The sequence below is a fragment of the Physeter macrocephalus genome, chromosome 14 (genome assembly GCF_002837175.3).
Source record: "Physeter macrocephalus isolate SW-GA chromosome 14, ASM283717v5, whole genome shotgun sequence".
NCBI lineage: Eukaryota > Metazoa > Chordata > Mammalia > Artiodactyla > Physeteridae > Physeter > Physeter macrocephalus.
The window spans coordinates 22,804,493-22,831,983 of NC_041227.1; the positions used below are offsets into that span (position 1 = coordinate 22,804,493).

Genomic DNA, 27,491 nt, shown 5'->3' on the forward strand with positions numbered 1-27,491 from the left:
CTCTGCCTTTTCATCTTGTCTATCTTTCTGTGAATGTGGTTTTTGTTCCACAGGCTGCAGGACTGTAGTTCTTCTTGCTTCTGCTGTCTGCCGTCTGGTGGATGAGGCTATCTAAGAGGCTTGTGCAGGTTTCCTGGTGGGAGGGACTGGTGGTGAGTAGAGCCGGGTGTTGCTCTGGTGGGCAGAGCTCAGTAAAACTTTAATCCGCTTGACTGCTGATGGGTGGGGCTGAGTTCCCTCCCTGTTTGTTGTTTGGCCTGAGGTAACCCAACATTGGAGCCTACCTGGGCTCTTTGGTAGGGCCAATGGCAGACTCTGGGAGGGCTCATGCCAAGGAGTACTTCCCCAGAACTTCTGCTGCCAGTGTTCTTGTCCCCACGGTGAGCCACAACCACCCCCCACCTCTGCAGGAGACCCTCCAACACCAGCAGGTAGGTGTGGTTCAGTCTCTCCTGGGGTCCCTGCTCCTTCCCCTGGGTCCCGATGCACATACTACTTTGTGTGTGCCCTCTAAGAGTGGAGTCTCTGTTTCCCCCAGTCCTGTCGAAGTCCTACAATCAAATCCCACTAGGCTTCAAAGTCTGATTCTCTAGGAATTCCTTCTCCCGTTGCCAGACCCCCAGGTGGGGAAGCCTGACACGGGGCTCAGAACCTTCACTCCAGTGGGTGGGCTTCTGTGGTATAAGTGTTCTCCAGTCTGTGAATCACCCACCCAGCAGTTATGGGATTTGGTTTTGCTGTGATTGTGCCCCTCTTACCATTTCACTGTGGCTTCTCCTTTGTCTTTGGATGTGGGGTCTCTTTTTTGGTGAGTTCCAGTGTCTTCCTGTCAATGATTGTCCAGCAGCTAGTTGTGATTCTGGTTTTCTCGCAAGGCAAGTGGGAGTGAGAGCTCGTCCTTCTACTCTGCCATCTTGGTTCAGGCTAGCCTATTTCTAGCTTTTGATTTAAAGTGAGAAGTGTGCAACACTTCCTTTGATTTGAACACTTAGAGGCCATTGTAGGGTTATTAGTTCGCCTGATTTCAATATTGTTATGTCTCAGGGAATAGGGAGGTCTGAGGAGAGGGAGAGAGACAGGGGAACAGTTGGTCAGTGGAGCAGTCAGAGCACACACATTTATCAATTAAGTTCGCTGTCTTGTATGGATGCAGTTCATGGTTTACCAAGGCAATTACAATAGTAACATCAAAGATCACTGATCACAGGTCACCATAACAATAATAATGAAAAAGTTTGAAATATTGCAAGAATTACCAAAATGTGACACAGAGATATGAAGTGATCAAATGCTTTTGGAAAAATGGTGCCCATAGGGTTGCCACAAACCTCCAGCTTGTGAAAAACGCAGTATCTGTGAAGTGCAATAAAGCAAAGTGCTGTAAAATGAGGTGTACCTGTGTTATAACTTTGTTTTCTGTTTCCACAGATTCTACTCTTACTTTTATTATTTCCTTCCTTTTTTTTGAAGTGTATTCTGTTCTTTTTCTAATATCTTAAAAAGGATGTTTATTTATTTTTGGCCTTCTATTCAAATATGGTTAATGTGGTTGTATGTTTCCCTCAGAGTACTGTTTTATCTGTATTACCTGAATAGTAATATAAGGTATTTTCACAACCATTAATTTCTTTCTTTTTTTTTGGCTGTGCTGCGTTGCTTGTGGATCTCAGTTCCCCGATCAGTGATTGAACCCAGGCCCCCAGCAGTGGAAGCACGGAGTCCTAACCACTGGACTGCCAGGGAATTCCCTTATAACCATTAATTTCTTTTTCTTTTTTTTTTTTTAATAACTTTTTTGGTTTTTTAAAATAAATTTATTTATTTATTTATTTTTGCCTGCTTTGGGTCTTCATTGCTGCGCACAGGTTTTCTTCGGTTGTTGTGATCAGGGGCTACTCTTTGTTGCAGTGTGCAGGCTTCTCATTGCGGTGGCCTCTCCTGTTGCGGAGCACGGGCTCCAGGCACGCGGGCCTCAGTAGTTGCGGCACACGGACTCAGCAGTTGTGGCTCACAGGCTCTAGAGCGCAGGCTCAGTAGTTGTGGCGCACAGGCTTAGTTGTTCCACGGCATGTGGGATCTTCCTGGACCAGGGCTCAAACCCGTGTCCCCTGCATTGGCAGGCAGACTCCCAACCACTGCGCCACCAGGGAAGTCCCAACCATTAATTTCTAACATCAAAGCTATCTATTATCATTCCTTCTTTGACTCCTGAGTTATTTGCAAAATGTTTAACACTTTCCTAATGTATTTTTAGGTTATCTTTTTATTAATGATTTTGAGAAATTGCATTATGGTCAGAGAATGGGGTCTGTATGATACAGATTCCTTAAAGTCTGTTGATATTGCTTTATGGCCTGATTCAGGTATGTGGTCAGTTTTTATAAATCCCCCAAAACGTTTTAAGTGAATGTGAATCCTCCAGGTACACTGTTTTATAAGTGTATTTGTCTTTTTATATTATATAAATTTATTTATTTTGTTATTTTATTTTATTTATTTATTGTTTTTGCCTGCGTTGGGTCTTCATTGCTGTGCACGGGCTTTTCTCTGGTTGCAGTGAGTGGGGGCTACTCTTCATTGCAGTATGCGGCCTTCTCATTGTGGTGGCTTCTCTTGTTGCAGAGCAGGACTCTAGGCGAGTAGGCGAGTGGGCTTCAGTAGCTGTGGCACAGGGGCTCAGTAGTTGTAGCTCATGGGCTCTAGAGCACAGGCTCAGTAGTTGTGGCACACGGGCTCCGTAGTTATGGCTCACAGGCTCTAGAGCTCAGGCTCAGTAGTTGTGGTGCACGGGCTTAGTCGCTCCGTGGCATGTGGGATCTTCCCGGACCAGGGATCGAACCCATGTCCCCTGCATTGGCAGGCGGATTCTTAACCACTGAGCCACCAGGGAAGCCTGAGTGTATTTGTTTTTTAAGATCTTTTGTGAACAAATTCATTAAGTGTGCTATTCATATTTCTACTTCATTAGTGATTTTTGTCTATTAGATGTACCAGTTATCCACTGATGATGGATTTGTGTATTTTTCCTTTGTATCTCTGTCCATGTTTGTTTTATATACCTTGAGACTATGTTATTAGGTACCTGCAAGTTTAGAGCTGTAATATCTTTCTGATGAATGTTTTATCATGATGGAACATCTTTATCTCTGCATTACTTTTTACATTAAAGTCTATTTTATCTGGTAACAATAACCAAACTAATTTTCTTTTGGTTAGTGCTTACCTAGCATATATTTTCAATCCTTTGATTTTCACCTATTCTGTGTCCTGTGTTTTCCAGGAGGGATCTTGAAGTTTAGTCTTATAACTACTGTTTGTCCTTGAGATCCTTAAATGTACCATTCTGCCTTCTCTCCCAGCGGCAATACATACCCGTGAAAGTGAAGAGCAAAGCCTTCTGGATCTTCTCTTGGGAGTATGCTATGATGTACTTGGGAAGCCTGGTGGTAATTGTTTGCCTCTCCTTCTTCCTTCTCAGTTCCTGGGATTTCATCCCTGCAGTCTATGGCTTCATGTAAGTAATGACCTCATTAGAAAACCTCTGGAAGCTAATTTAGTTTTCACAGCTCCATCTGGAATCAGAGGGAGAGCAAGCACAGGCAGCATCTAGAGCAGTGGTCCTCAAACTTTAGTGTGCAGGGCTTCAACACCCAGATTGCTGGTCACTACCTCCAGAGGTTCTGATTAAGTAAGTCTGGAGTAGGGACCCCAGAATTTGCATTTCTAATCAATTTTCAGGTGATGCTGATGCTGCCAGTCCAGGGAACACTCTTTGAGGACCACTGGCTTGATCTAGTGCAATTAAAGAACACTCTCTGGGAATATCCAAAGCAGCTACCAGCCTCTGACTAGGAGTTTTTTCTTTTTTTTTCTTTTCTTTTTTTTTTTTTTTGCGGTACGCGGGCCTCTCACTGTTGTGGCCTCTCCCATTGCGGAGCACAGGCTCCAGACGCACAGGCTCAGCGGCCTTGGCTCACGGGCCGGCGCGCTCCGCGGCATGTGGGATCTTCCCGGACCCGGGCACGAACCCGTGTCCCCTGCATCGGCAGGCGTACTCTCAACCACTGCGCCACCAGGGAAGCCCTGACTGGGAGGTTTTGATTCAGTTCCAAACAGGAATGGATGTACTCCTCTATTGCAGGAGGGTCTCCAGCAGTTTTAAAATAAAGCCACCTTCAATATGTCAGACTTTTAGAGAAAATCAAAATGGGTTTGCAGGATGAATTCTGCAGGCATTTCCACATATTCTGTCTGTGGTATGCTGAGGAAGATAACTGCCCAAGCCTGAAGGAACTCACAGCTCAGTGAGTGATAGACACTTAAACCTGCCAGGGTGGGAAAGGGATCTGTGGCAGGCTCCCCTTTGGGATTCTGGGCTGCTTATTTGTGTTAAATCCTGGCTGACCCTAACAATGACTTAGTAACCTTCAGCTTTTCATGTTCTGCCTCAGATGAGAGTTTGTAACGCTGATGAAAAGCTTTTCCTAGTTTTCTGCTGGTCCACAGATTGTGTTCTTTACCTCATTTCACAGAAAAGGAAATGTAGTTACAGCAGGAAGCAAAGACTTGCCCTGGGTGGAGGCCTTCGTCAGAGAAATCTGACCATGAACTATTGCCTCTCTCTCCGTTTCCATGCTTCACTTGTTGTACTTTTAAAATTGTGAGTTGACATCAGTTTCAACCCCATATATATTTTTTAATGTAATGTAAAAATTTTAGAACGGCCAGAATTGCAGCCAATCTTTATCTGATATAACCAGACAGAAAGTTTTCCAGTTAAACCCTTATTTCTCAAACAAGGTCTGGGATCCTAGCCAGAACCTGGCAGTGGTTCCTCGGGCCCCTAGACGTCTCACTGCAGTGTCAGGCACTCAGTTTTCTGGCTCCTGCTGTGGGCATGTGGAACAAGAATGGGCAGGAACAGGATCTTTGACCTTGTCTTCCAGACAAGTCTTTAGAATGCTCAAAATAGGTATTGTTTATTTCAAACCCATTCCTCTTTTGCTACAGTGCTGGATATCTCCTGGTTTTGAGCACATATATCTTGGGCAGTAAAAGAGGGGCTGGTCTTTTGATTTCTAGCACGAATCCCTGCCTTGTCTCAGCTCTTTGATGCATGCCAGAGTTTGGTTCAGGCAATATTTTTTATGGGTTATTATTCTCTGTGTCTCTGCCCCTTGTTTCTGTTAATTACCTATATCCCGGTTGCCTGGAAAGCCCCTTACATCCTGATCTCTACGGAGACAAAGTCATCCTTGACTGCCCAGCAGTGACCAAAGCCTTCAGGAGAAAACCAGGTCAAACCAGATCATTCATAACTTCGCTGTGTTTTTTCTCTCCCTTTTTTATCTTTATTCCAGACTTTCCGTTCCAGATCTTACTCCAAACATTGGCCTCTTCTGGTACTTCTTTGCAGAGATGTTTGAGCACTTCAGCCTCTTCTTTGTATGTGTGTTTCAGATCAACGTCTTCTTCTACACCATCCCCTTAGCCATAAAGCTAAAGTAAGTGGTTGGACCTGCTGGTTTTTTGTCCACAGAGTCATTTGTAGCTTTACAGGTGCCCTTCAAACTGGGAACATCTGCTATCAGGTTTGTGCCATTTTTGCCCAGGGAACCCTGCCCTCAGTCGCTTCAGTGGCTGTACGCAGCAATAGAGTCACACATGAGTACAGGGTGCAGAGACAGTGCTTTGGAGCCCTGTATTTCCCGTGGCCTCACTTTGGGGTACTTGAACCCACATTGCTGCTGAGCCCAGTCACTGTTTTAGACAAGAGCAGTGTTGGGGTGCGGAAGGTATCCTTGGAAAAAGTGGATCTTTTGGGGTGTTCATCAGCCTCCCAGTGACAGTTTGCTCAAAGGGACTCAGGATGTATTAGTCGGGAGGCTGGCTACCTGCAGCTCTGTTTAATCATCTGATCAGTTTCCCTCAAAAGGGTTGCCTATAAAGCTCTCTTCTGCAGTGTAAGAGGGCTAACGTGTGTTGTCCATCCCACCTTTCTAGGCTTTTTGACATATATTCATGCCTAACCCTTCCAGCAATTCTTGGAGATAGGCATTATGTTATTATCACTTCCATTTTATAGTTGAGGAAATTGCTGTTCAGAGAGGTGGAAAAATTTTCCCAGAGTCACGCAGCCAGTAAGCATGGAGCTGGGATTCAGACCCAGGTTTGCTTGGCTCCAGAATCTATGCTCCGTCCCCTGCACCATGCCAGGCTCCTGAGAGAGATCACTTATAGTAGGTCCTAGAAATGGCTCTATTATCCTAGCTTCAGAGAAGGGAAAACAGGCACCAATAGGCATAGATATGCCTGTGTGGTCCAGGGAGGCTGGAAGAGTTTGATTTAGATTTTAAGAGCTTGAGTTCTCTGCTCTAACCTTCCTGCCATTCTCCATGGCCAGTGAACCAATGCACATGGTTCCTATTCTATAAAAGCTCAGAGTCGATGTTTCCTTCCCATGACATAGCCTTGGCCTGGTATCTGACAGAAAACCATTCTTCCTTGGCCCGGCAGGCTCCAGAATTCTGGCAGCCTTACTCAGCCAAGCTCTCCAGCTGTCTATGGTCCACATTTCCTGCCCTTGTTCTGGTCAGGCCCAGCCACTGGGCTGAGAGAAGCAGGGAGCCCGGAGCACCTTTCCTCACTCTGTGTAGCCAGCTCTCCAGCAGCTTCTGTTGTTGGCACGTGAAAGGCCACAGACAGCTCCTGGGTAGACAGTAGCACCACCATCTTGTGACACCCTCCCCTCCACCCAACCCTGGCCAGGGCCTCAGAGTTGTGGGGACAGAAGATATGAAAATACCTGACCTCCTCTGCAGCTGCCCTCCTGTGCCTGGATATGAAGTTCTACTCTGGCCCCTGCAGTGCCAGCTTTGTGAGAACAGGCCCTCCAGGGGGCCTCTCCCCAGGCACTGTTGCAGGGGGTTCTGGTCTCCATGTTTTTTGGCACTACATTATCACTAGCCTTTTCATAGGAATGGTGCAGCTGTTACCAGCTACCTAAGAAGCCCAAAGCCAGTGACTTAGATTAGCTTTAGGAAGATGCTCACTGAGGTAGCTGGACCCTTCCTAGAGGCTACAGGACTGCATGACTTTGCCAAGCTGAGTTTCTGAGTCATTTGCTGTATAGTGTTTGGGTGTGTACACGTTTGTCTCCACATCTCAGATTTACACCCATTGAGTCACCCTGACCTTTGACCTGCAAGAGGAGAATACCATGCCATTAACCTGAAGAAAACTTTCATGAGCTGGATATCCAGGTCCTGTGTGGAAGTAGGCCCCGTGCATGTTGTTTAGGTGTAGCTGAGCAGGGTGCCCACCTCGCTTCTTCCTGTTGGCTTCCCTTCAGCACTTGGTCAGCTCTCGGAGGAGCACAGGAGATTGAGTTCTGTCTCACCCTCCCTGATCAGAGCTCTGATCCTGCTGGGAACTCAGGAGAATAGCATTGGTGGTGCTTAGGGGTTCTAGAGACAAAACAGCTCCATCACTTACGAACTCTCTTATCTTCTCTGAACCTGATTTCCTCAGCTGCAAATGTGGTGACAGCATTGCCTATCTCGAGGGGTAGTTGAGGTACGGTGAGGATCACATGTAATGATGCAAGAAAAGGGCCTAGCACAGAACTTTGCACAAGTGAGGGTTCAGGAAATGGTAGGCAGTGTTACTAGTTCAAGGTAACAAGAACTCCAATTCCAGCCCTTAAGAGCGAAAAGCTGCATGCAGCTCTCAGTTCTCTTTCTGGAAAGGAGCTCATCATAGCTAAAGATCTGTAGTCCCCACTGACCCTGCTGTCAGAGAAACAAAGCATCAGCAAGGAGGCACCTCCTGCCCTGGGTCCAGTGTTAGAGGGGCCTCTGGCATGGATGGCTGCCTGATAACTCTGACAAGCAGTCATTTAAGCCCAGTAATAAAGGGCGCTGACTTCATGTGTTCTCTTCCTTGGTGGCTCCTGGCGGAAGGTCCAGAGCTGGTGGGGGTGGGGCTTGATTGAAATGTCTCTGTGGGCTCTTTCTCTAGCGTTTGCTGGGCTCTTCTCACCACCTCTGGGCATCTCTGGGTCCCTGCAGTTTTCTGCTCTGCTGCTTGGCCCGGCCCCGTGTCTTGTGGGTAGCAGAGCCAATGCCTCCATGAAGTCCGCTGGAGAGTATTTTGGGGTTTCAGGGATGGGGTCAGGAGTCTCTGGGCTGGGCCTGGTCCCTGACCGATCTTCCTCTCTCTGTCTGTCTGCCCTGTCTTACCCAGGGAGCACCCTATCTTCTTCATGTTCATCCAGATTGCCATCATCTCCATCTTCAAGTCCTACCCGACAGTGGGGGATGTGGCCCTCTACATGGCCTTCTTCCCTGTGTGGAACCATCTCTACAGATGTGAGTACTCCCACCTCTCACCCCCTGGTGGCAGATTTGTGTCACCCAGCCCCGGATGAAAACAGCCAGGGAAAAAGGAATTGATAGGCATTTGCTGGGCATCTGCTGTGCTGGCAGCACCAAGAGAGAGACAGTGACATGAGGCACAATATCTGCCTCCTAGATGCTACGGACTAGTGACAATAATACTAGCATTTATTGAGTGCTGTGTACCTCGTCACTGTGATTCTAAGGGTGTTACATGCATTAGCTCATTTTATCTTCACACCAGACTTTCAGGGAAGTATCCCCATTTGCAGATGCGAAAACTGAGGTACAGAAAGGTAGAGCCACTTGTTCAAGGTCACATGACTGGTAAGTAGTATAGAGGGGATGGCATTGGAATCCAGATGTGTGATCCTCCAGCCAGCACTGTCCAGTAGGGCTTTCTGTGATGATAGAAATGCCCTATGTCTGCACAGTCCAATAGAGTAACCACTAGCGTGACTGAGAAAAGGAATTTTTAATTTAAATTAAATTTACGAAGCCACACATGGCTATTGGCTATCATGTTGGACAGTGTGGCACTAGGCCTTGGCTTACCATTTCCCAGTGCTGCACTGAAAGGTCCATAGAAGACAGACGGGCAACACTAGACTTCCGACCTGCTGTGAAGACCCCTTTAAGCTCTAACCATCCCTTCCTCAGAAGACGGCCTAGCAGTGATCTGGTTGTGCTTTCTAGTATTTCCTAGTGTTTCCCTGACTTGGGCTCTTTGCCCTCTGTGTGGGTTCTTTTCAGTGTTTGTGGGCTCCCTGAGGGTAGGCTCATGACTCACTTGCCTCTGTGTCCCCAGCACCCAGGATTAAACGTAGCACACAGAACAGCTCAACAAATGTTTGTGGATGGGTTTTTTTTTTAATATAATTTTTATTGGAGTATAGTTGATTTACAATGTTGTATTAGTTTCAGTTGTACAGCAAAGTGAATCATTTATACGTATACATATATCCACTCTTTTTTTTAAGATTCTTTTCCCATATAGGCCATTACAGGGTATTGAGTATAGTTCCCTGTGCTATACAGTAGGTCCTTATTAGTTATCAGTTTTATATATAGTAGTGTGTATATGTCAATCCCAATCTCTGTGGATGGGTTTTTTAAACCTCCCTAATAAAGAGGCAGTGCCAGTGACCCAACACCACTTGATTCTCTAAAACAGGAAGGGACCTGTTGAACTTTCCTTGCACAGCAAAGTATCAGGAATGAACTCAGGGAGGGCAGGCTTCAGAAGAAGTGAGTCTTTGTTGTTGTTTTGGGGCTGCTGGGTGTCAACCAGGAAGTGAAACTGACCAGCTGCTAGAAAGAAACCTGTCTGTAGGAGTTGGCCTCTGAGCACAGGTAACCAGGTAAGTGGGCAGGACAAGCCGGGCTGCTCCTCCACGTGATGCCTGGTGGGGCAGTGACCAGATGACCAGACTGGAAGCACGAAGTAGCATCTTCTGTCTGTGGAACCTCATTGCACAGACAAGAATCACCCAGTCCAGTGGGCTCAGAGTCAGCTTGGCAAGTCACAAGAGCACAAGACATGTGAACATACCCCAGTTTGTGACAGGGTGGGTCTTGGGGATGTTGATTCTCTTTCCCCAAAAACAGTCCTTTTTAGCTGTCTCTCCCACACAGGGCATCTCCCCCCGGTAAGACCTTTCATCCCATATTGCTGAACACAGTCTGGAGCCAGCACCTTGAGTCTGAATCCTGGCTTTCCCATTACTAACAAGTTATTTAACCTTTCTGAGCCTCCCATTATTTCATCTGTCAGATGGGGGGAATATCTTTCATGAGTGTTTTAAGTTTGAGAAAAAATAAATGTAAATAGCACCACATATATTAGTAGTAGTAATAATTACACAGAGGGGTCTGCTGCAGAGTTTCATGATCAAAGCTTCAGGCTCAGTAGCCAGTCATTCAGAGTCATTGAAATAAACATATTTTTCAAAACTTGAAATGAACTGTTTTATGCCCTCTGGGATGATGAGGCACAAAAAAATAAGGATGGGGTTTCTGGAAACCTGGATGAGCTAGTAGATGCTGTTGCTGGCTGGCTGGGCAAGTTCAGCTTGTCTGAAAGTCCTGCAGAGTGTTGGCTGCCACCCCTGGAGGTGCAGCTCCTGCAGCAGAGAATACTCAGGCTTGGAGTGTCTGTTTGGGACATGACAACTGTGAGTCATTACATTCATGCGGGAGCATCTTCAGCCTGGTCCTGTGGACATATGAGTGGAGATTTTGTGAAGTCTTTACGCCTAGGTTGAATATATTCAGACTTTTAATGTGGTTAAGAATTCAGTTTAAACATGAATTACCAGTGCCAGCATGCCTGCTCGCACATTCACCATTTTATTTTCCTGTCGTGCTCAGTGGGAAGAAGAGGCACGGGGGCCCTTCCCTGAGTGCAGGTCCCAGATACCAGGACTGTCCGGTGCTTGGGGACAGGATGAATCATACAGACACACAATTGTGGTGTTAGGGAACAGCCTGGTGGCAGAACCCGTGCCAGCCTGCAGTGGTCCAGCTCAAAGAGCCAGTTACCAAAGGCATGGATTTTGTGAGTGTGTGTGTGTGTGTGTGTTTTGTTTTTATTAAACTATTGTATAAAAATAAAAGAATATTGATTTTAAAATACTCATTAATTATAAAAAATAATAATACAATAAATTCCCATGTACCCAGCACCTGGTTTAAGAAAAGAAACATCACCACGTCCTTTGAAGTCCCTAAATCCCCTCTGTGCCCCCTCAATGACACTGGATTCTTTCAGTGGAATTTTATTTCTGAATGCCTGAGGCTCAGAGAGGGAAAGTGACTTGCCTGAAGTTTCAGTTTGTCAGTGGTGGAGCGACAGATCCGATGAAGTCACCCAGTGAACTTGGTGGGGAATCTGATTCTGTCTGGCCTAGCACGTCTGATGAAGGGTGAACCCTTGCGTCTCATCAGGCCCTGGTCATCTCTGACATCTCTGACACCTCCTGGTGCCTGGAACAAGCCGTCCTGTGCCCCAGGTCCCTGGCTCCATCTGCCCTGGCATATACCTGTAATCTGCGGGCCTGTCATCCAGCAAGAGTGAGTAGCAGCTCCCCAGTCCTGCAAAGGTCACCACAGTCCAGAAGCCAACTGGATGCTGGTGACAGTTCCTCCATGCACATGGGAATGTATCTTCGCAGCTTTTTGTGATTGCACCCAGGAGCTGCATGTGAACCTCTCTCAGTCTCTGCACTTGGTCACCTTCTTGTCACCCGATCTGAAATCCAGAGTGGCTAGAGGCATGGAACAAAGACCTACCTGCACTGTCAGGCCACAGGAGTTTTATATTAGGAATAGTGTATATTCTTTTCAGCAAAATTATTTCCAGGGGATCAGAAGGAACCACTGAGAAATGTAAATAGTGATGTTGGAGTGGAGGAATGGTAAATAGATATGTTCTTTCTTGAGGTTGTAACACTAATAATAATAACAATAATAATAATTCTCAGTGCACACATCCCTTTTCCCAGACTTCTGTTTCTGGGAGCAAGGACAAGGCTTCCAACAGGCCTCAGAAAGGCTTGAGTCAGGGCTTTCACCTCTCAGCTTTGAAAACCCAGAATTGTGGAAATTTCAGATCAGAAAAGAGGACCTTACAAGCCCTCCAAGCCATGTTTCCAAATTGTAGGATTTCACGGACCACTAACATTTCAAAAAATTCTGGTGACAGAGTTGCCAACTTTTTATTTTTCTGAAGACATGAAAATAGTCAACTACTAGCCATTCATCCCCATTTCATAAAGGAAAATACTTTTTAACAACAGCAACAGGCAACAAGACACCTATCATTTCTTAAGAAAGAATGAAGCTTAAGTTGAAAACATTCAGCTTTAACAAGAACTCTAAACTACCTTCTCCTTATTCTCACTGTGACACTGACCAGTGAAGTCTCTGTTGCAGACCAGTATGGGCCTCTTATTTGGCAAAGGTCTGCAGCTGTAATTTAGTGGTTCACAGCCTTGGCTGCATATTGGAATCACCAGGGAAGCTTTTAGAAACCAATATGGGGTACTTCCCTGGTGGTGCAGTGGTTAAGAATCTGCCTGCCATTGCAGGGGACATGGGTTCGATCCCTGGTCCGGGAAGATCCCACATGCTGCAGAGCAACTAAACCCATGCACCACAACTACTGAACCCGCGTTCCATAACTACTAAAGCACACGAGCCTAGAGCCTGTGCTCCGCAACAAGAGAAGAAGCCGCTGCAGTGAGAAGCTCGTGCACCGCAACGAAGAGGACCCCCTGCTCGCCGCAACTGGAGAAAGCCCGCGCTCAGCAACAAAGACCCAAGGCAACCAAAAATAAATTTAAAAAATTAAAAAACCAATATGGACACCTGGGCCCCACCCCTATAGACTCTGATTTACTTAGTCTGGGTGAGGCTCCCCAGGTTAGTTCATTTTACAACCAGAATTGAGAACCTTATCTGTAATCCAGTCCCCTTTCCAATGCATGAACCCCAAGTATAGCATTTCAACCAAGTCATTGTACAACTGAGACAAGAGGCCTTAAGGTTTGGGGGTTTCCCCATCTCTTAAATATCCCAAAACTCTGACTTGGGAGAAGGGATTTCCTGAAGGTCAGGATCAGAGAGGGGAAGGGAACTTCTATTTACTAAGTGCCTGCCGGGAACCAGACCTAAGGTTTTTTTTTTAAGTGGTAATTTTTTTAAAAAGATATTATTTAAATTAATTTATTTTAAATACTATTTATTATTTTATTTAAAAATATAATAAAGCGTAAAGAAAGAAACAATAATATTATATAATCCTATTGTCAGATATCCCCTAGTGAATTAAAAGGAAAAAAAAAAAGTACAGTGTGATAGGCAGAATAATGTCCCCTCCTTGCCCCCCACAAAGATGTCCATCTCATAATCCCCAGAACCTGTGACTATATCACCTTACATGACAAAAGGGCCTTCAGATGGGGAGATTATCCTGGGTTATCCAGGTGGGCCCAGTGTAATCACAAGGGCCTTTAAGAGTGGAAGAGGTAGAGGCAGGGGGTAGATGGGAAATCTTTACCTTCTGCTCAGTTTTGCTGTGAACCTAAAACTGCTTTAAAAACTAAAGTCCAAAAAAAAAATGGAAGAGGGAGGCAAAAGAGGAGGCCACAGTGATACAGTGTGAGAAGGACTTAATCCGACATTGCTGGTTGAAGATGGAAGGGGTCATGAGCCAAGAATGCAGGCAGCAAGCGAATGGATTCTCCCCTAGAGCCACCAGAGCCTGTGGACTTCTGACCTCCCAAAATGTAAGATAATAAATTATATTGTTTAAGCCAGTAAGTTTGTGGTAATTTGTTACCATAGCAATGGAAAACACACAGTAATACATCTGTGCCAGCTTTTCCACACAACTTGTTTAATTCATGGAACACTCCCATGAAGTAGGCATTTTAGCCCTGTTTTAGAGATGGGGAAGCTGAGACTCTGAGAAACTTGGTGGCAGAGCAGGAATTTTCACCAAAGTCTCTCTGAGGCCGAGGCTGTGCCCCACTATCAGGCTGCCTTCCCCCCAGCGGAACTCAGCCTGCCTGCCCGCGGACCACCCTGTGTAGCAGGTCCTCCCTGGAGCTTTAGGGGGAGCTTTCTCCCTGGTGGGAGGGATTCCGCATTCCTTCCGGGGGTAGGGGGTGAGGTTAGAGAGGGAGGGTGTCAAAAAGAGACTTTTAAATCATCTAAGGAAGAGTGAGGGACATTTGAAGAGCAAGGCAGGAGACTTAAGACATGAATTGAGGAGAATGGAAAATATATTCCTAAGACCCAGGACTGTGGCACCATAGAGATACTGAGAGGTTCATGCTGCCATTTCCATCCACGATTCACTGGTCAGATAGCACCCTGCTTGGGGACAGGAGAGGAGTTACTCTTGGACACCCCAGGATTGGGGGTTAGAGGGCAGTGTCTTGCTGAAGTGCCTCCTTGCAGTGCCCAGAGGCATTCACAGCATTGCCGACTGTAGCCAGCCGAGCCCACAGTGGGAGGTAGAGTCCAAATCTAGGACCTCTCGCCAGCTTTGGGTGTGAGGAACCATTGCCAAGGGTCTGAGGTCTGCGTCTTGGCGCCCTGGTGCCTCTGAGTTTGTGTGTGTTGGGGAGGGGATGGCAGGGGGTTTTGCCTTTGAGCTACACCAAGCTTTTCGTGGGCCACTCTGTCCTGCAGGGCCGTCACTGCAAGGAAAGAGCCCCAGCGAGAGTCAGCCCTGGGCTAACTGACCGTCATCTGTCTTTGCAGTCCTGCGAAACATATTTGTCCTCGCCTGCATCATCATCGTCTGCTCCCTGCTCTTCCCTGTCCTGTGGCACCTCTGGATTTATGCAGGAAGTGCCAACTCCAATTTCTTTTATGCCATCACACTGACCTTCAACGTTGGGCAGGTAAGAGTCAAGGGCAGCGCAGGGACAGGGATTCATTTTGTAGCCTCAGACATTCGACCTGGGCCCTGGGTTCTGCCAAATAGGGTTTTGGACGAGAATGAGGTCCCATAGAGAAGGTAGGGCAGTAAAAGCAGCAGGGGAAGCTGAATTTGGCTAACATTTGTTGCATTGAATTCTCACAGCAAGCCTGTGAGACAGTGTTATCCGTATTTTACAAATGGGAGCCAAGGCTCACAGAGGTTGTCGATTGCCCAAGGTCATTGGAGGAGGCAATATCCAAGTTCAGAAGAAGGCTCAGTTCCTGAGGCCGCCCTCTTTCTGTAATCGCCTGGGCTGTGCGGCCCCTGGAGTGACTGCAGCGTGCGAGGGCTGGGGGAGGACAGGCAAAGGGGAGGGGAGACTTTCCAGACTTCAGGGCAGAGGCAGAGAGATGGGAATAGTTTGGTCCAGCTGCTGGGCACGTCTGGAGCAGAAACTGTGCAGCTGGGAGTAGCAGGAGAGGAGGCTGAGCGGGTCCCAGAATGAGAAGTACCAGCAAGGAGCTCCGACCTTCCTCTGGTCCAGGGAGAGCCTCTCCCTTGCTGCCATAGAACAGTTGTTCTCAGCATCAGAATCACTGGGGGTAGCTTGTTAAAAAAATGCAGATTCTCTGTTAATATGTTTTAAATCCTGTGCTTATGTTACGACTGTCATAATTACATGGCTTTGATTGTTAACAAAAAAAAAAAAAGCAGATTCCCTGATCCTGCTCCCAGACACGATGACTGGAATTTGTATTTTTAACAAGCTCTCCAGAGATTCTGTTGCAGGTGGTTTAGCAAACTTCTCAGAAGTCCCCTCATCCACTGTGCTGCGTTCCCTCATGTCAGCTCTGTCTTAATTGTCGAGTCAAGGTCTTATGAGAATCACTTGTACCGTTTACCATTTCAATTGTCATTGGCACAGCCTGGCATTTCCTGTGCATAATGGATGGGATGGGAAGCAAGGCTCGCCTGAAAGACCAGTGATGCCAGTGAATAATCCCTAGGGAGATTCTTGCCTCCAAGGTTAGCTGCTGGGAAAGAAGAAGGGAGTTAGGGCTCTTGCAATGACTGATGGGTCTGGTATTTCCTGCATGGACATTTCTGGACAACTAATGTCCAGTCTAGCTATTTATCTTGGTTTGTGTACAGCAGAAAGAGAGATGGAGGAGGGCCCTGTAGCCTGGATAGGACCAGGCCAGGGGGTCTGTTCTGCTGTCACACACACAGGTTACTGATGGCGGATGCTCAGCCCCTCCTACCTGTGTCCACGCAAACAGAAATCTGCAGGATGCAACTTAGTACCTCGAATAAATCCAAAAGGTTGTTCTGGCTCTTCTGTCTTGCTGAAATCCCCTTACTTTTCCTTTGAAAGTGATGGCTGGCATGTGAGGGCATTGGGCCTGCCCTGGGCCTCTGGGGAGCTTGGCGAGCTCCACTGAAATAGTCCACAGCTTGCTGTCAGATCATGAGTGTTGAGTGTGGGTCAGGAAATACAAGTTGCAGTGATTATGAAGTATCCATGGAACTTGCCAGATAACAGCTTTTTTCCCTAGGGCTGCCTTTATGAGAAAAGGCTTTCTGAAATTGGCATGGGAGACGTTTGCAAGTTGTCAGGTGCCATCAAAGGCAGGAGAAACAAAAAAGGCAGGAGAAACTGAACTGTTGGAAAAAGGGGGATGGGGGTGGGGACCAAGGCCAAGTAGGTGGAGGGTTTTAGTGGCTGAGCTATAGAGAAAAACCAGGTTGATCTCTTGGCATTGTCCTTTATATTTTTCAAAAATCTCTTTAAAATGTATTTTTGATCATACAAATAACACATGAATTCATTATTGCCAGGGAAAAGAAGTCAAACAAAATAGAAGCATATGGAATGAAAAGTAAAGATTCGCCTGGGTGCCATCCCTTTCCACCCTAGGGCAGATGTGATCGTTAGAATCAGTTTGGTCTGCGTCTTTGCAGACTTCCTCTGTGCGTTTACAGACAGCTGAGTCCATAAGTGAACACAAAGACATCCCACTCTAAGTACTGTTCTTTGACTTGCTGTTTTTCACTTAATGATCTCACCTTGAGATCATTTTTTTTTAACAGCTCTGTGATATCCCTCCTGTGGTAGGATGTCCTGTGATTTTTATGACTGGGTAGGCCACTACCGAGAGACATTGAGGTTGCTTCTGGTGATTTCACTATTATAAATGGAAGAGCCCTGCATATCCCTCCACATACTCTTGTATACACATGCCAGTATTTTCTCAGATAGATTCCAAGTGGTGGGATTTGCTGGGTCAGAGGGCATAAGCATTGTATGTTTTGGCAGATTTTGCCAAGTTGCCCTTCAGACAGGTCATACCAGCCTTCAGACCTCCCAGCAGCGGGCCAGGTGCCTATAAGCTGGCAGTTTGTTCAGACATCCAGCACACCTGTGTCATCGGCCTGCTCGGGTCCTGCTTTGTGCTCTGAGCCAGAGACAGTTCTGTTGGGTCAAATGCTTTCTGGGACTGCTGGCTTTGGGCTTTGTTGCTGCTGCTGCCAGATCACTAAAGGGGTATATCAGAGAGGGGCACTTACTCACCAAGGCAGTCACTCGAGTCATATCCTCATCCTGGAGCATTAACTGAGCTAGAAGAGCACCCCTCATCATGAGGGATATACTATCCCAGCCCTCTGGCCTGTTGGGAGCCACAGAGTGCAAATAGACATTTAGAATTTTAGTTAAATGTCACCTCCACAGAGAGACCTTCTTTGGGGTTTCCCCACCCCACGGTCTCTTTCTTTGCCTCCTATTTGTTTCCTTCACAGCACTTACCCAATTTGCAACTCCACATTATTTACCTGCTTCTCTCTCTGCCTCTCCCACTAGCCTGTGAGCTTCATGAAGGCAGAGATCCGCCTCTCCTACCCACTGCAGGGTCCCCAACCACCTGATCAGTGCTTGGCACAGAGCAGTTGTTTAGCAAATATTTGTGGAATGATTGAATGAACCAAAGAGAGCCAGGGAGAACATCATGTGATTAATGTGGAGGGTGTAACCGCTGGAGGAATCCAGAGGCAACAAGATCACCTTCCCTGTTGAGTGGTCAGAGAAAGCCATAGGGGTGAGGAATAGGGGCTGGGCCTTCCAGACTCAGAGAGGGGAAGGGGGAGAGGGTCTAGGAGGTGGGCAGGATGGGGGCCAGGTCACCCCTACTGGCTAATGTCAAGGGATGGCAGCTCTGTCCCCAAACTTTCTCTCACTTCTGCCAGAACCTGGTCTCTGGCCAGTGAAGCCCCTGCATGTCATCCACAGCCCAATCCAGCTCAGCTTCCGTCTAACCTACAGTCACTGCTTCTGGTGAGATGTATGGCATTCAGAGTGTGTCCTCAGGCCCACAGCCTGCTCTTCTCAGCTCTTCCAACTGCAGCGGTGCCTTTTAGTCACCTGGTCCTTATTCTCCCCTCCCTGGACAAGACAGATCAGAGCTGTCTTGGGAATCAGATGAGTACAGATTTTTAGCAGGCGTCCAGAGTCAGGCCCATCATTGCTGAGTCCGCAGCTGAATGTAGAGAACATCTCGGCCTGGAGATTTTAAGTCCTGCTCTGTTTGAGTCGGTCAGTTCCATGCTTCATAATAGAAAAAATCATCAGTAATTGTTAATGACAGTGGCAGGTAAACCAGTGACTTAGGCCCCATCCTTCCTCTGGGGCCATTAAATATTTTTCAGCTTGTGGCACAGATCATTTGCTAATTATAATTGTGCCTGAGAGTCAGTAACCAGGAAATGACAACAGTAAACCATCCATAGATGCATAGGGTGTGTGTGTCTCACACGTACATGTGCACATGTACATGTGAGAGAGAGAAGGAGAAGGAGGGATTAGATGGATTGGTTGACTGCGGTCCCCCCCCAACTCCGTCACTGTGTGACCTTCAGCAAGTGATTGAACCTCTCAGGGTTGCAGGTGATAACCCCACCTCTCAGGGGGGTAAGAGGATTTGTATGTTGACACATGTTGACATGGGAAGTAGCTTGAGCAACGTGCTCATCAAATACCCAGAGCAAATTCCTAAGGAAACATTCAGACCTGGAAACCGAGGGAAGGAGAACAATCCTCATCTTTTTTTTTTTTTTTAACCCTTTTCTTCTGCAGGTCAGAGACCAGCAGAAAGATAATGGTCATGTAGGATTAGATGTAAACAAAAAGGAATGTTTAAAATTTAGCTTTATTAAGAATAAGGTAAAATGTTCCACTTACCCTAATCCAAGTTAAAAGCAGGTAACATAAGGAAATCTTTCCCTAAACTTATAATTAATAGTGGCTCATGTTTAAAGAACTCTTACTAGGGACCAGGCCCCTGTGATCCCTTTAATCTTTTGGATCATGTGCTTGTCCAGCCTTCTGGACCTTTCCTTGTGTGTTGACATGACCTCGTCTGCTCATGGAGGAGGAGTTTTATCTGTGTGTGTGTTTTATTGTTGGCAGCATGATGAAAGTATGACTTTTTTTCCTTTTAATGAAACGTCTCCATGATCTCTCCTTGTTCGAACATGAGAGGAAGCTCCTTCCTGTTTCCATCCTGCATGTGTGGACTCACCACACCTGATGTAGCTACTCCCCTACGGACAGCCCTTCAAGCTGTTTTCCTTTTCTTACTGTGATGAAGAATTGACTTAATCCTCATAACAGCCCTCTGAGGGAGGCACTGCTATTATCATGTCAGATGTGAATGAAGCAGCTGAGGCTGGGAAGTCACGAAGCTGAGGAGCGGTGTGTTTATTGATACCCTGTTTCTTGTGCCCTCTCGGTAGACTGTGGGTTCCACTGGGGCAGCCCCCAGGCCTGTCTTGTTCACAACTGTATCCCCAACACCCAGAAGAAAGGAATGACCAGAAGCCACAGTTTCTAACCAATGATCTCATACAAAATTGCACACACACCCTGGCCTCCCAGTTCCAGTCTCTGCATTGGTCAGAGCTGGGCCTGTGGCAGGTCCTCCTGCTGGATTCCTGGGGGGGGTCAGAGCCAGAACCCCCTTCCCCTCTCATCCAGGCCCCAAGAGCCCCACTCCTGCTCATGTCTGCATCCAAAACAGACTCCCTGGTGGCTCCCCTCTGCCCTTCCCAGCAGGGCCTGGATCGCTGCACAAGCTGCTGCCACCTCACTCCCGACCCCGTCCTTGTGGTGCAGACCCGTAGATACTGGGCTGGCCCTGCTTTGGCTGTTCTGCCCTGAGGTCTGGGCACCAACCCTCTGGCACGTTGAGCCCCGCTCAGGACTTGCTTGTTCACTCCAGCACAAGTGAAACCGCAGTCCTGTCTCCTGGAATTACGTCTCCACTAGCCTGGTGTGTCACGCTCGGGAAGGGACCAGTGAGGAAATGTGTGGGGACGTGTTGGGCAGATCGCTAGTGATTCAGTGGCGTGGAGCCCGCGTTTGTGGACAAACAGGGGCTAATTTCAGGTTCATTCCTGTGGGTTGTGTATGGCCCTAGCTGGAAGATTTGTTCCTCCTAACATGAGGTGCTATGAGGCTGGAACCCTCGTCCTCATCCAGCTGGATGTGCATGTTTGCTTTGCTTTTCTTAGCTGGTAGCATTTTGTCGAGGTCTTAGTTCATTCCTTTGTCCCTCCCGTCCTCAGACTTTTAGCTCAGCACTCAGCATCCCAAGCTTGTCTCTCCCAGGCCCTTCCCCACTCCCTCTCCTACCCCCACAGCAAGAGTGACGTGAAAAGCCCGAGCTAAACACAGGGGGTCAAGGCAGCAGGAAGGCCTGGGCTTCAGTGGCCCGAACTCCACAGTGACTCTCAGCCCCATCCCTGCCCAGCTCACTGGATTTCAGGCGAGTCACATAACTCCTTGGACCTAATTTATGGATTTGCAAATACTGGGTTGGCCAAAAAGTTCACTCGGGTTTTTAGGCCCTTTGCTAGGGGTGAATGAGACACAGTCCTGCTTCCAAGGAGCTCACCATCTGTGGGAGAGAAAGAAAAGGAAACAGGCAGGGCCAGGGCAGCATGATAGTACTATAAATGGGGTAAACTCGGCCCGGGGAGCTCAGGGCTGGTGGTTACGGAAGCTTCGGGGTTGGGGGGGCAGGCAGCCTCTAAGTGGAGTCCTGAGGGACGTGTAGAGTCAAACCAGGTTCTAGGTGGTAAGACCTGGGAGTGAGAGAGCCCGTGAGTGAGCTGTTGTGGAAGGCAGCTCTGAAGGGTGGGCACATGCCACCTGATAGGGAATGAGGCCATTTCAGGACAACAGTGGTCAGAGCCACAGGGCCGCATGGGCCTCATTGTGCTGAGGACCAGGCTGAGCTTTCAGTTTTAAGTGAAGACACCTGAAATCAGATTCATGCTCTGGGACTTCCCTGGTGGTCCAGTAGTTAAGACTCTGCACTCCCAATGCAGGGGGCACGGGTTCCGTCCCTGGTCGGAGATCCCACCTGCTGCACAGTGCTGCCAAAAAACAATAAAGATTCATGCTCTGAAAACTTCCCTCTGCCAGGAGGGGGAGAGGTCAGGGGTTTGAGCTGGAATCTGGAGCACAGGGAGGAGGCTGTTTAAACCTGGTGAGAGGGGCTGGTAGCCTCTGTTTCCTCAGCCTAGAAGGGTGGTTGTGAGTGGGGAATATGGAAGTGAGTGGGGAAAATTGTATGAATTGAACATTGCCACCTAGATGATAATTGCCTTCATAGCCAGCTGTGATCTTACTTTGTGACCTTCCAGACCCTGAGGCTGAGATCTAGTGATTTCCCTATTATTTTGCATCTTTAGAGCTAGAGAGTGGAGGTCTGTTTCTCCACCATCTCCTCCCACACATGTCCATTCAGGCCTGAGTTGGCAGGTCACACCAAAGCCCCGTCCAGCTCCTCAAGTCGGCCGTCAGCCCCACTTGCTCCCAGTTTCCTAGATCCGAGGCAGCAAGGGCAGAGGATGCAGCACTCTGATTGCCAGTGGTGACAACCACGTGAGTTCTCCCAGTCGTGGGCTGACTGTCAAGTGTCAGCATCTCCAACACAAACAAGAGACCGGGGGAACCGGGACATGCCTGGGGTGACAGCACCTGCTTCTCCAGGGCCCTGCACCCCAGGGACCAGTGTTGGCCGTGGCTGCGATCCTGAGCCCTGTGGTTTCTAGACACACTGCATTAACAGCCTTGCTAGCTCTGTTGTCTCAGACACTTGTTTCGCCTTTTCTCAAGAAACTCTCTCCTTGGCTAAGTGACAGAGAGTGGATACGAAGCATGAGCATGGGGCCGTAGCAGGGCTCGGCAGTGTGGGTACAGACCCCTGAGAAGGGCGTGGGGGTCCAGGGAAGGGCTAGGCTCCGGGCCTCACACAGGCAGGATGGGCACTGCAGCCTAAACGTGGTCACTTACTCCTGGGTGACCCTGGGCAAGACCCTAACCTCTGAGTTTGCTCATCTCAAAGTGGGGCTTATGAGCCCTACCCCAGGGTGTTGTGAAGATTCAGTGGTGTGCTTTTTGTTAAGGGACCCGGCCCAGGGCAGATCCTCAGATGTTGGTTTCTCCATCTCTCCTCACTCCCACCCTGTAGTGGAGCGTGTTCTGACCATTTCATTCCACTTCTGATCTACCCCTCTCTGTCCCTGGCCACCCTTTTATCAGCTGCCCCATTAAATCTTCATCTACTGGGAATTCCCTGGCAGTCCAGTGGTTAGGGCACGGCGCTTTCACTGCCAGGGTCTGGGCTCGATCCCTAGTCGGGGAACTAAGATCCTGCAAGCCGCGCAGTGTGGTCAAAAAATAAATAAATCTTCATCTTCGTCATGGCCCAGAGGGGCGCCTGGAGCCCTCATGGCTGCCAGTGAGAGGAATGTGGTCTGACTGAGCCCTGGGAGGGGATCAGCAAACTGCTCCCAAGACGCCAGCCCCATGCTGGGTCTGGGGCCACAGCGCTGGAACAGATGCCACCCCCTTTGGTGGGGAGACCAGTGGGAAGTGACTTCACTCCAGGGGTCGCATAACTGAGTGTGGAGTCGGGAAAGACTCTGGGTGTGGGAGATGGCGATGTTGCCTCTCCAGGGATGAGAAGGAGCCCTTGGCAGGAAGGGTCATCCCAGCCCGGGGGCAGGGCACAGGCAGAGGCACCAAGGTGTGGCCACACAGCGTTTGCAGGACCAGGCTGCGTTCAGGGCTACGGGGACACGCAGGTGTGGCGCAGGGAGAGGGGAGCACTGGAGGCTGCTGTGTGTGTGTGTGTGTGTGTGTGTGTGTGTGTGTGTGTGTGTGTGGACGATCCCTCAGGGGCCAGGAGGATGAGGGAGGCCTTTGAGCAAGAGGGGGTACTGGGAGGGAGAAAAGGGGGCTGAGCTGGAATTCTGAGGAGGGGAATTGGTGGAACCTGGTGGCTGATGGCGATAGAGAGGCCAAGGGGCTCAGCCACTTTCGGTGAGGGCAGCTTTAAAGAATGGGCTGCTCCGAAAGTATCCCTAGAGTAGGGAGGCTGTCCAGCAGTGTGGGTAAGCGTGTGGTGTCTGATGCCAGATGGTCTGGGTTCAAAGCCTGCCTCTGACACTTGCTGGTTGTACGATTTTGGGCAAATTACTTGAAGAACCTTTGTTTCTTCATCTATAAGATGGGATAATTATAATGTACCTACTATGAAGGTTTATTGCAAGGATTAACTGTTTTAACACATGTAAAGTGCTTACATTAATGCCTGAGTATTATCAGCATTTTTATTAATAATAAGAAAATATAATAATGGACAGCATTTATCAGAGCTAGGTGTTTTTCTCTTTTCTCTCAGAGACCGACCATTAGAGTTATAACTACTAACTACCCTAGAAAGCATTTAGTCCCTAAATCATGTAATTCTCACTTTCATATAATAAACTGAAAATTCCACAACTAGGTTTGTTTTGTGTTGTTTTGTTTTTTTGTTTTCTTTTTTTTGGCCTCACCGCTTGGCTTGTAGGATCTCGGTTCCCTGACCAGGGATTGAACCCGGGCCTTGGCAGTAAAAGCGCCAAATTCTAACCATTAGGCCACCAGGGAACTCCCCACAACTAGATTTTTTGATACCATAAAAACATTTTTCACTTTTGTTTTCAAATTAAAACCATTAAAAGTTTAAAAAAATAAAGAATGGGCTGCTCTTCAGGTCTTTGAAAGCACAGAGTGACAGAGCAAGGACTAGGGGAGCCACCACTGTAAGTAATAAACTAGAGTTTATCACTCATTTTACAGAGGAGGAAAATGCTGCTTAGGGAAGGGGAAGTGACTTACACAGGGTCACACAGCCACTAACTTGCCCATGCTATTTCCACTGCTTCTTTCCCAACTTTCCCTGCCCAGACTGGGCAAAGTAGTGCTGAGTCTACAGATGCTGTGTTGGCTGAATCCCAGGGCCTCTGGGAAGTCCTTTCTCCTCAACCCAAGTGGAAAGCCTCTAGGTCAAAAGAGGTTGTCTCAGCCAGCCTGTGACAGCTAGGGTCTTCCCTCAGAGAGAGTGAAGCCTCAAGGCCAGTGTGTCCCCAAGATGCCTTCTCCCTGGAGACAGGGGCAGGGCACCCACTCAGGACTAGTGACTTTCGGTTCCAGACAGACCAAGCCAGCACGCAGGGCTCTTTCCTTCCATGCCACCCTCCCCTGATACTTTATTATGAAAAGTTTCACACACACAGCAAAGTTGAAAGATTTAACCTTGAACACCTGTATACCTACGACTTGGACTCTACCATTCACATTTTACTATACTTGGATAATCACAAATTATCCATTTCTCAATCCATCTTATTTTTGTAATGTACTTCAAAGTGAAGTATACACATCAGTACATTTCCTGTCAGATATTTCAGCATGTATATCATTAACCAGAGCTCCATACTTACTTACATTTTTCTTACGTGAAATTTGTATACAGTGAAAAACACAATTTTTTTTCATTTTTTTATTGAAGTATAGTTGATTTACAATGTTCTTTTAATTTCTGCTCTATAGCAAAGTGATTCAGTTTTATATATATATATATATATATATATATATATATATATATATACATTTTTTTTTTTGCCCGCTGTGCAGCATATGGGATCTTAGTTCCCTGACCAGGGATCAAACCCATGCCCCCTGCCATGGAAACACAGTCTTAACCACTGGAACACCAGGGAAGTCCCTACATTCTTTTTTTATATTCTTTTCCAATATGGTTTATCACAGGATATTGAATATAGTTCCCTGTGCTATACAGTAGGACCTTGTTCATTCACTCTATATATAATAGTTTGCTTCTGCTAGTCCCAAGCTCCCAATCCATCCCTCCCCCACCTCCCCTCCCTTGGCAACTACAAGTCTGTTTTCTATGTCTGTGAGTCTGTTTCTGTTTTGTAGATAAGTTCATTTGTGTCATATTTTAGATTCCACATATAAGTGATATATGGTATTTGCCTTTCTCTTTCTGACTTACAAATGGGTATTATTTCGTTCTTTTTTATGGCTAAGTAGTATTCCATCGTGTGTGTGTGAGTGTGTGTGTGTGTGTGTATACATATATATATATGTATATACCACATCTTCTTTATCCATTCATCTGTCAATGGACATTTAGGTTTCCATGTCTTGGCTATTGTGAACAGTGCTGCTGTGAACATAGGGGAGTGTGTATCTTTTTTTTTTTTTTTTTTGCGGTACGTGGGCCTCTCACTGCTACGGCCTCTCTCGTTGCGGAGCACAGGCTCCAGACGCCCAGGCTCAGCGGCCATGGCTCACGGGCCCAGCCGCTCCGCGGCATGTGGGATCCTCCCGGACCGGGACACGAACCTGTGTCCCCTGCATTGGCAGGTGGACTCTCAACCAATGCGCCACCAGGGAAGCCCCCTTTTTTTTTTAAAACATCTTTATTGGAGTATAATTGCTTTACAATGGTGTGTCAGTTTTGTGCTGTATAACAAAGTGAATCAGCTATATGTATACATATATCCCCATAATCCCTCCCTCTTGAGCCTCCCCCCTACCCTCCCTATCCTACCCCTCTAGGTGGTCACAAAGCACTGAGCTGATCTCCGTGTGCTATGCAGCTGCTTCCCACTAGCTATCTATTTTACATTTGGTAGTGTATATATGTCAGTGCTACTCTCTCACTTTGTCCCAGCTTACCCTTCCCCCTCCCCGTGTCCTCAAGTCCATTCTCTATGTCTGCATCTTTATTCCTGTCCTTTTTTTTTAGATTCCATGTATGTGTGTTAGCATATGGTATTTTTTTTCTCTTTCTGACTTACTTCACTCTGTATGACAGACTGTAGGTCCATCCACCTCACTACAAATAACTCAGTTTTGTTTCTTTTTATGGCTGAGTACTATTCCATTGTATATATGTGGCACATCTTCTTTTTCCATTCATCTGTCGATGGTCACTTAGGTTGCTTCCATGTCCTGGCTATTGTAAATAGTGCTGCAATGAGCATTGTGGTACATGTCTCTTTCTTTTTTTGTTAGAAAAACATTTATTAAATAATTTTAAAATCTGCCTGTTTGATTTGAATCTTATTCAAATATGTAGTTTTCCCTAGGCACCATTCAACTACATGTATTATTCTTTCAGTCAACCAAACCTAACCAAACTTAAGTCTGGTTGACTGAAAGAATCAGAGTGGAGGATGGAGGAGGAGGCAGTGGTGTAAACAAAACAGAATGTTAAGTCTCCCTCAAATAAATATCTGAGTAGGTGGTCCAAAGTTGGTATCATGTTCCATAGTATCAGGAACTCAAGCTCCTTATTTCTCATCATTTTGTAAAGCATGGCTCCAGTGGTCTAAATGGTAACATTTACAACTGAAGTGATTTGGTTGGAGAGCAGCTAACACTTCACACATGCTATCTCATAAGGAAGTTTCCCAGAGGCTGCCACGTGACATTTCTGCTTAGACTCCACTGGCCAAAACTTACTCACTAATTGCAAAGGAGCTTGGGAGATATAGTAAGCATTTTTTTGGTAGTACTTCCCATATGGCAGTCACTGCTCTTAACTCCAGTGATCTACTGTTCTGATAGCAGATCTGTTCTCTCTTTTTTTTTTTTTTTTATAAATTTATTTATTTATTTTTGGCTGCGTTGGGTCTTTGTTGCTGTGTGCAGGCTTTCTCTAGTTGCAGTGAGCGGGGGCTACTCTTCGTTGCAGTGCGCGGGCTTCTCATTGTGGTGGCTTCTCTTGTTACAGAGCACAGACTCTAGGCACGTGGGCTCCAGTAGTTGTGGCACTCAGGCTCAGTAGTTGTGGATTGTGGGCTCTAGAGCACAGGCTCAGTAGTTGTGGCACATGGGTTTATTTGCTCCGCGGCATGTGGGATCTTCCTGGACCAGGGCTCAAACCTGTGTCCCCTGCATTGGCAGATGGATTCTTTTTTTTTTTAACATATTTATTGGAGTATAATTAATTGCTTTACAATGGTGTGTTAGTTTCTGCTTTATAACAAAGTGAATCAGCTATACATATACATATATCCCCATATCTCTTCCCTCTTGCGTCTCCCTCCCTATCCCACTCCTCTAGGTGGTCACAAAGCACCAAGCTGATCTCCCTGTGCTATGTGGCTGCTTCCCACTAGCCATTGGTTTTACATTTGGTAGTGTATATATGTCCATGCCACTCTCTCACTTTGTCCCAGCTTACCCTTCCCCCTCCCCATGTCCTCAAATCCATTCTCTAGTAGGTCTGCGTCTTTAT

At 47.1% G+C, this 27,491-nt stretch overlaps 1 protein-coding gene across 1 annotated transcript in view; it reads left to right on the forward strand.

Annotated features, from left to right (window-relative positions):
- The window catches only part of PIGU (phosphatidylinositol glycan anchor biosynthesis class U), a 120,674-nt gene that overhangs the window by 85,827 nt on the left and 7,356 nt on the right, over nucleotides 1-27,491 (forward strand). The window contains exons 8-11 of the mRNA XM_024128344.3: nucleotides 3,360-3,514; nucleotides 5,361-5,504; nucleotides 8,245-8,369; nucleotides 14,667-14,809. Coding sequence (XP_023984112.1) covers nucleotides 3,360-3,514; nucleotides 5,361-5,504; nucleotides 8,245-8,369; nucleotides 14,667-14,809 — 567 coding nt within the window. The remainder of the gene's footprint in view (nucleotides 1-3,359; nucleotides 3,515-5,360; nucleotides 5,505-8,244; nucleotides 8,370-14,666; nucleotides 14,810-27,491) is intronic.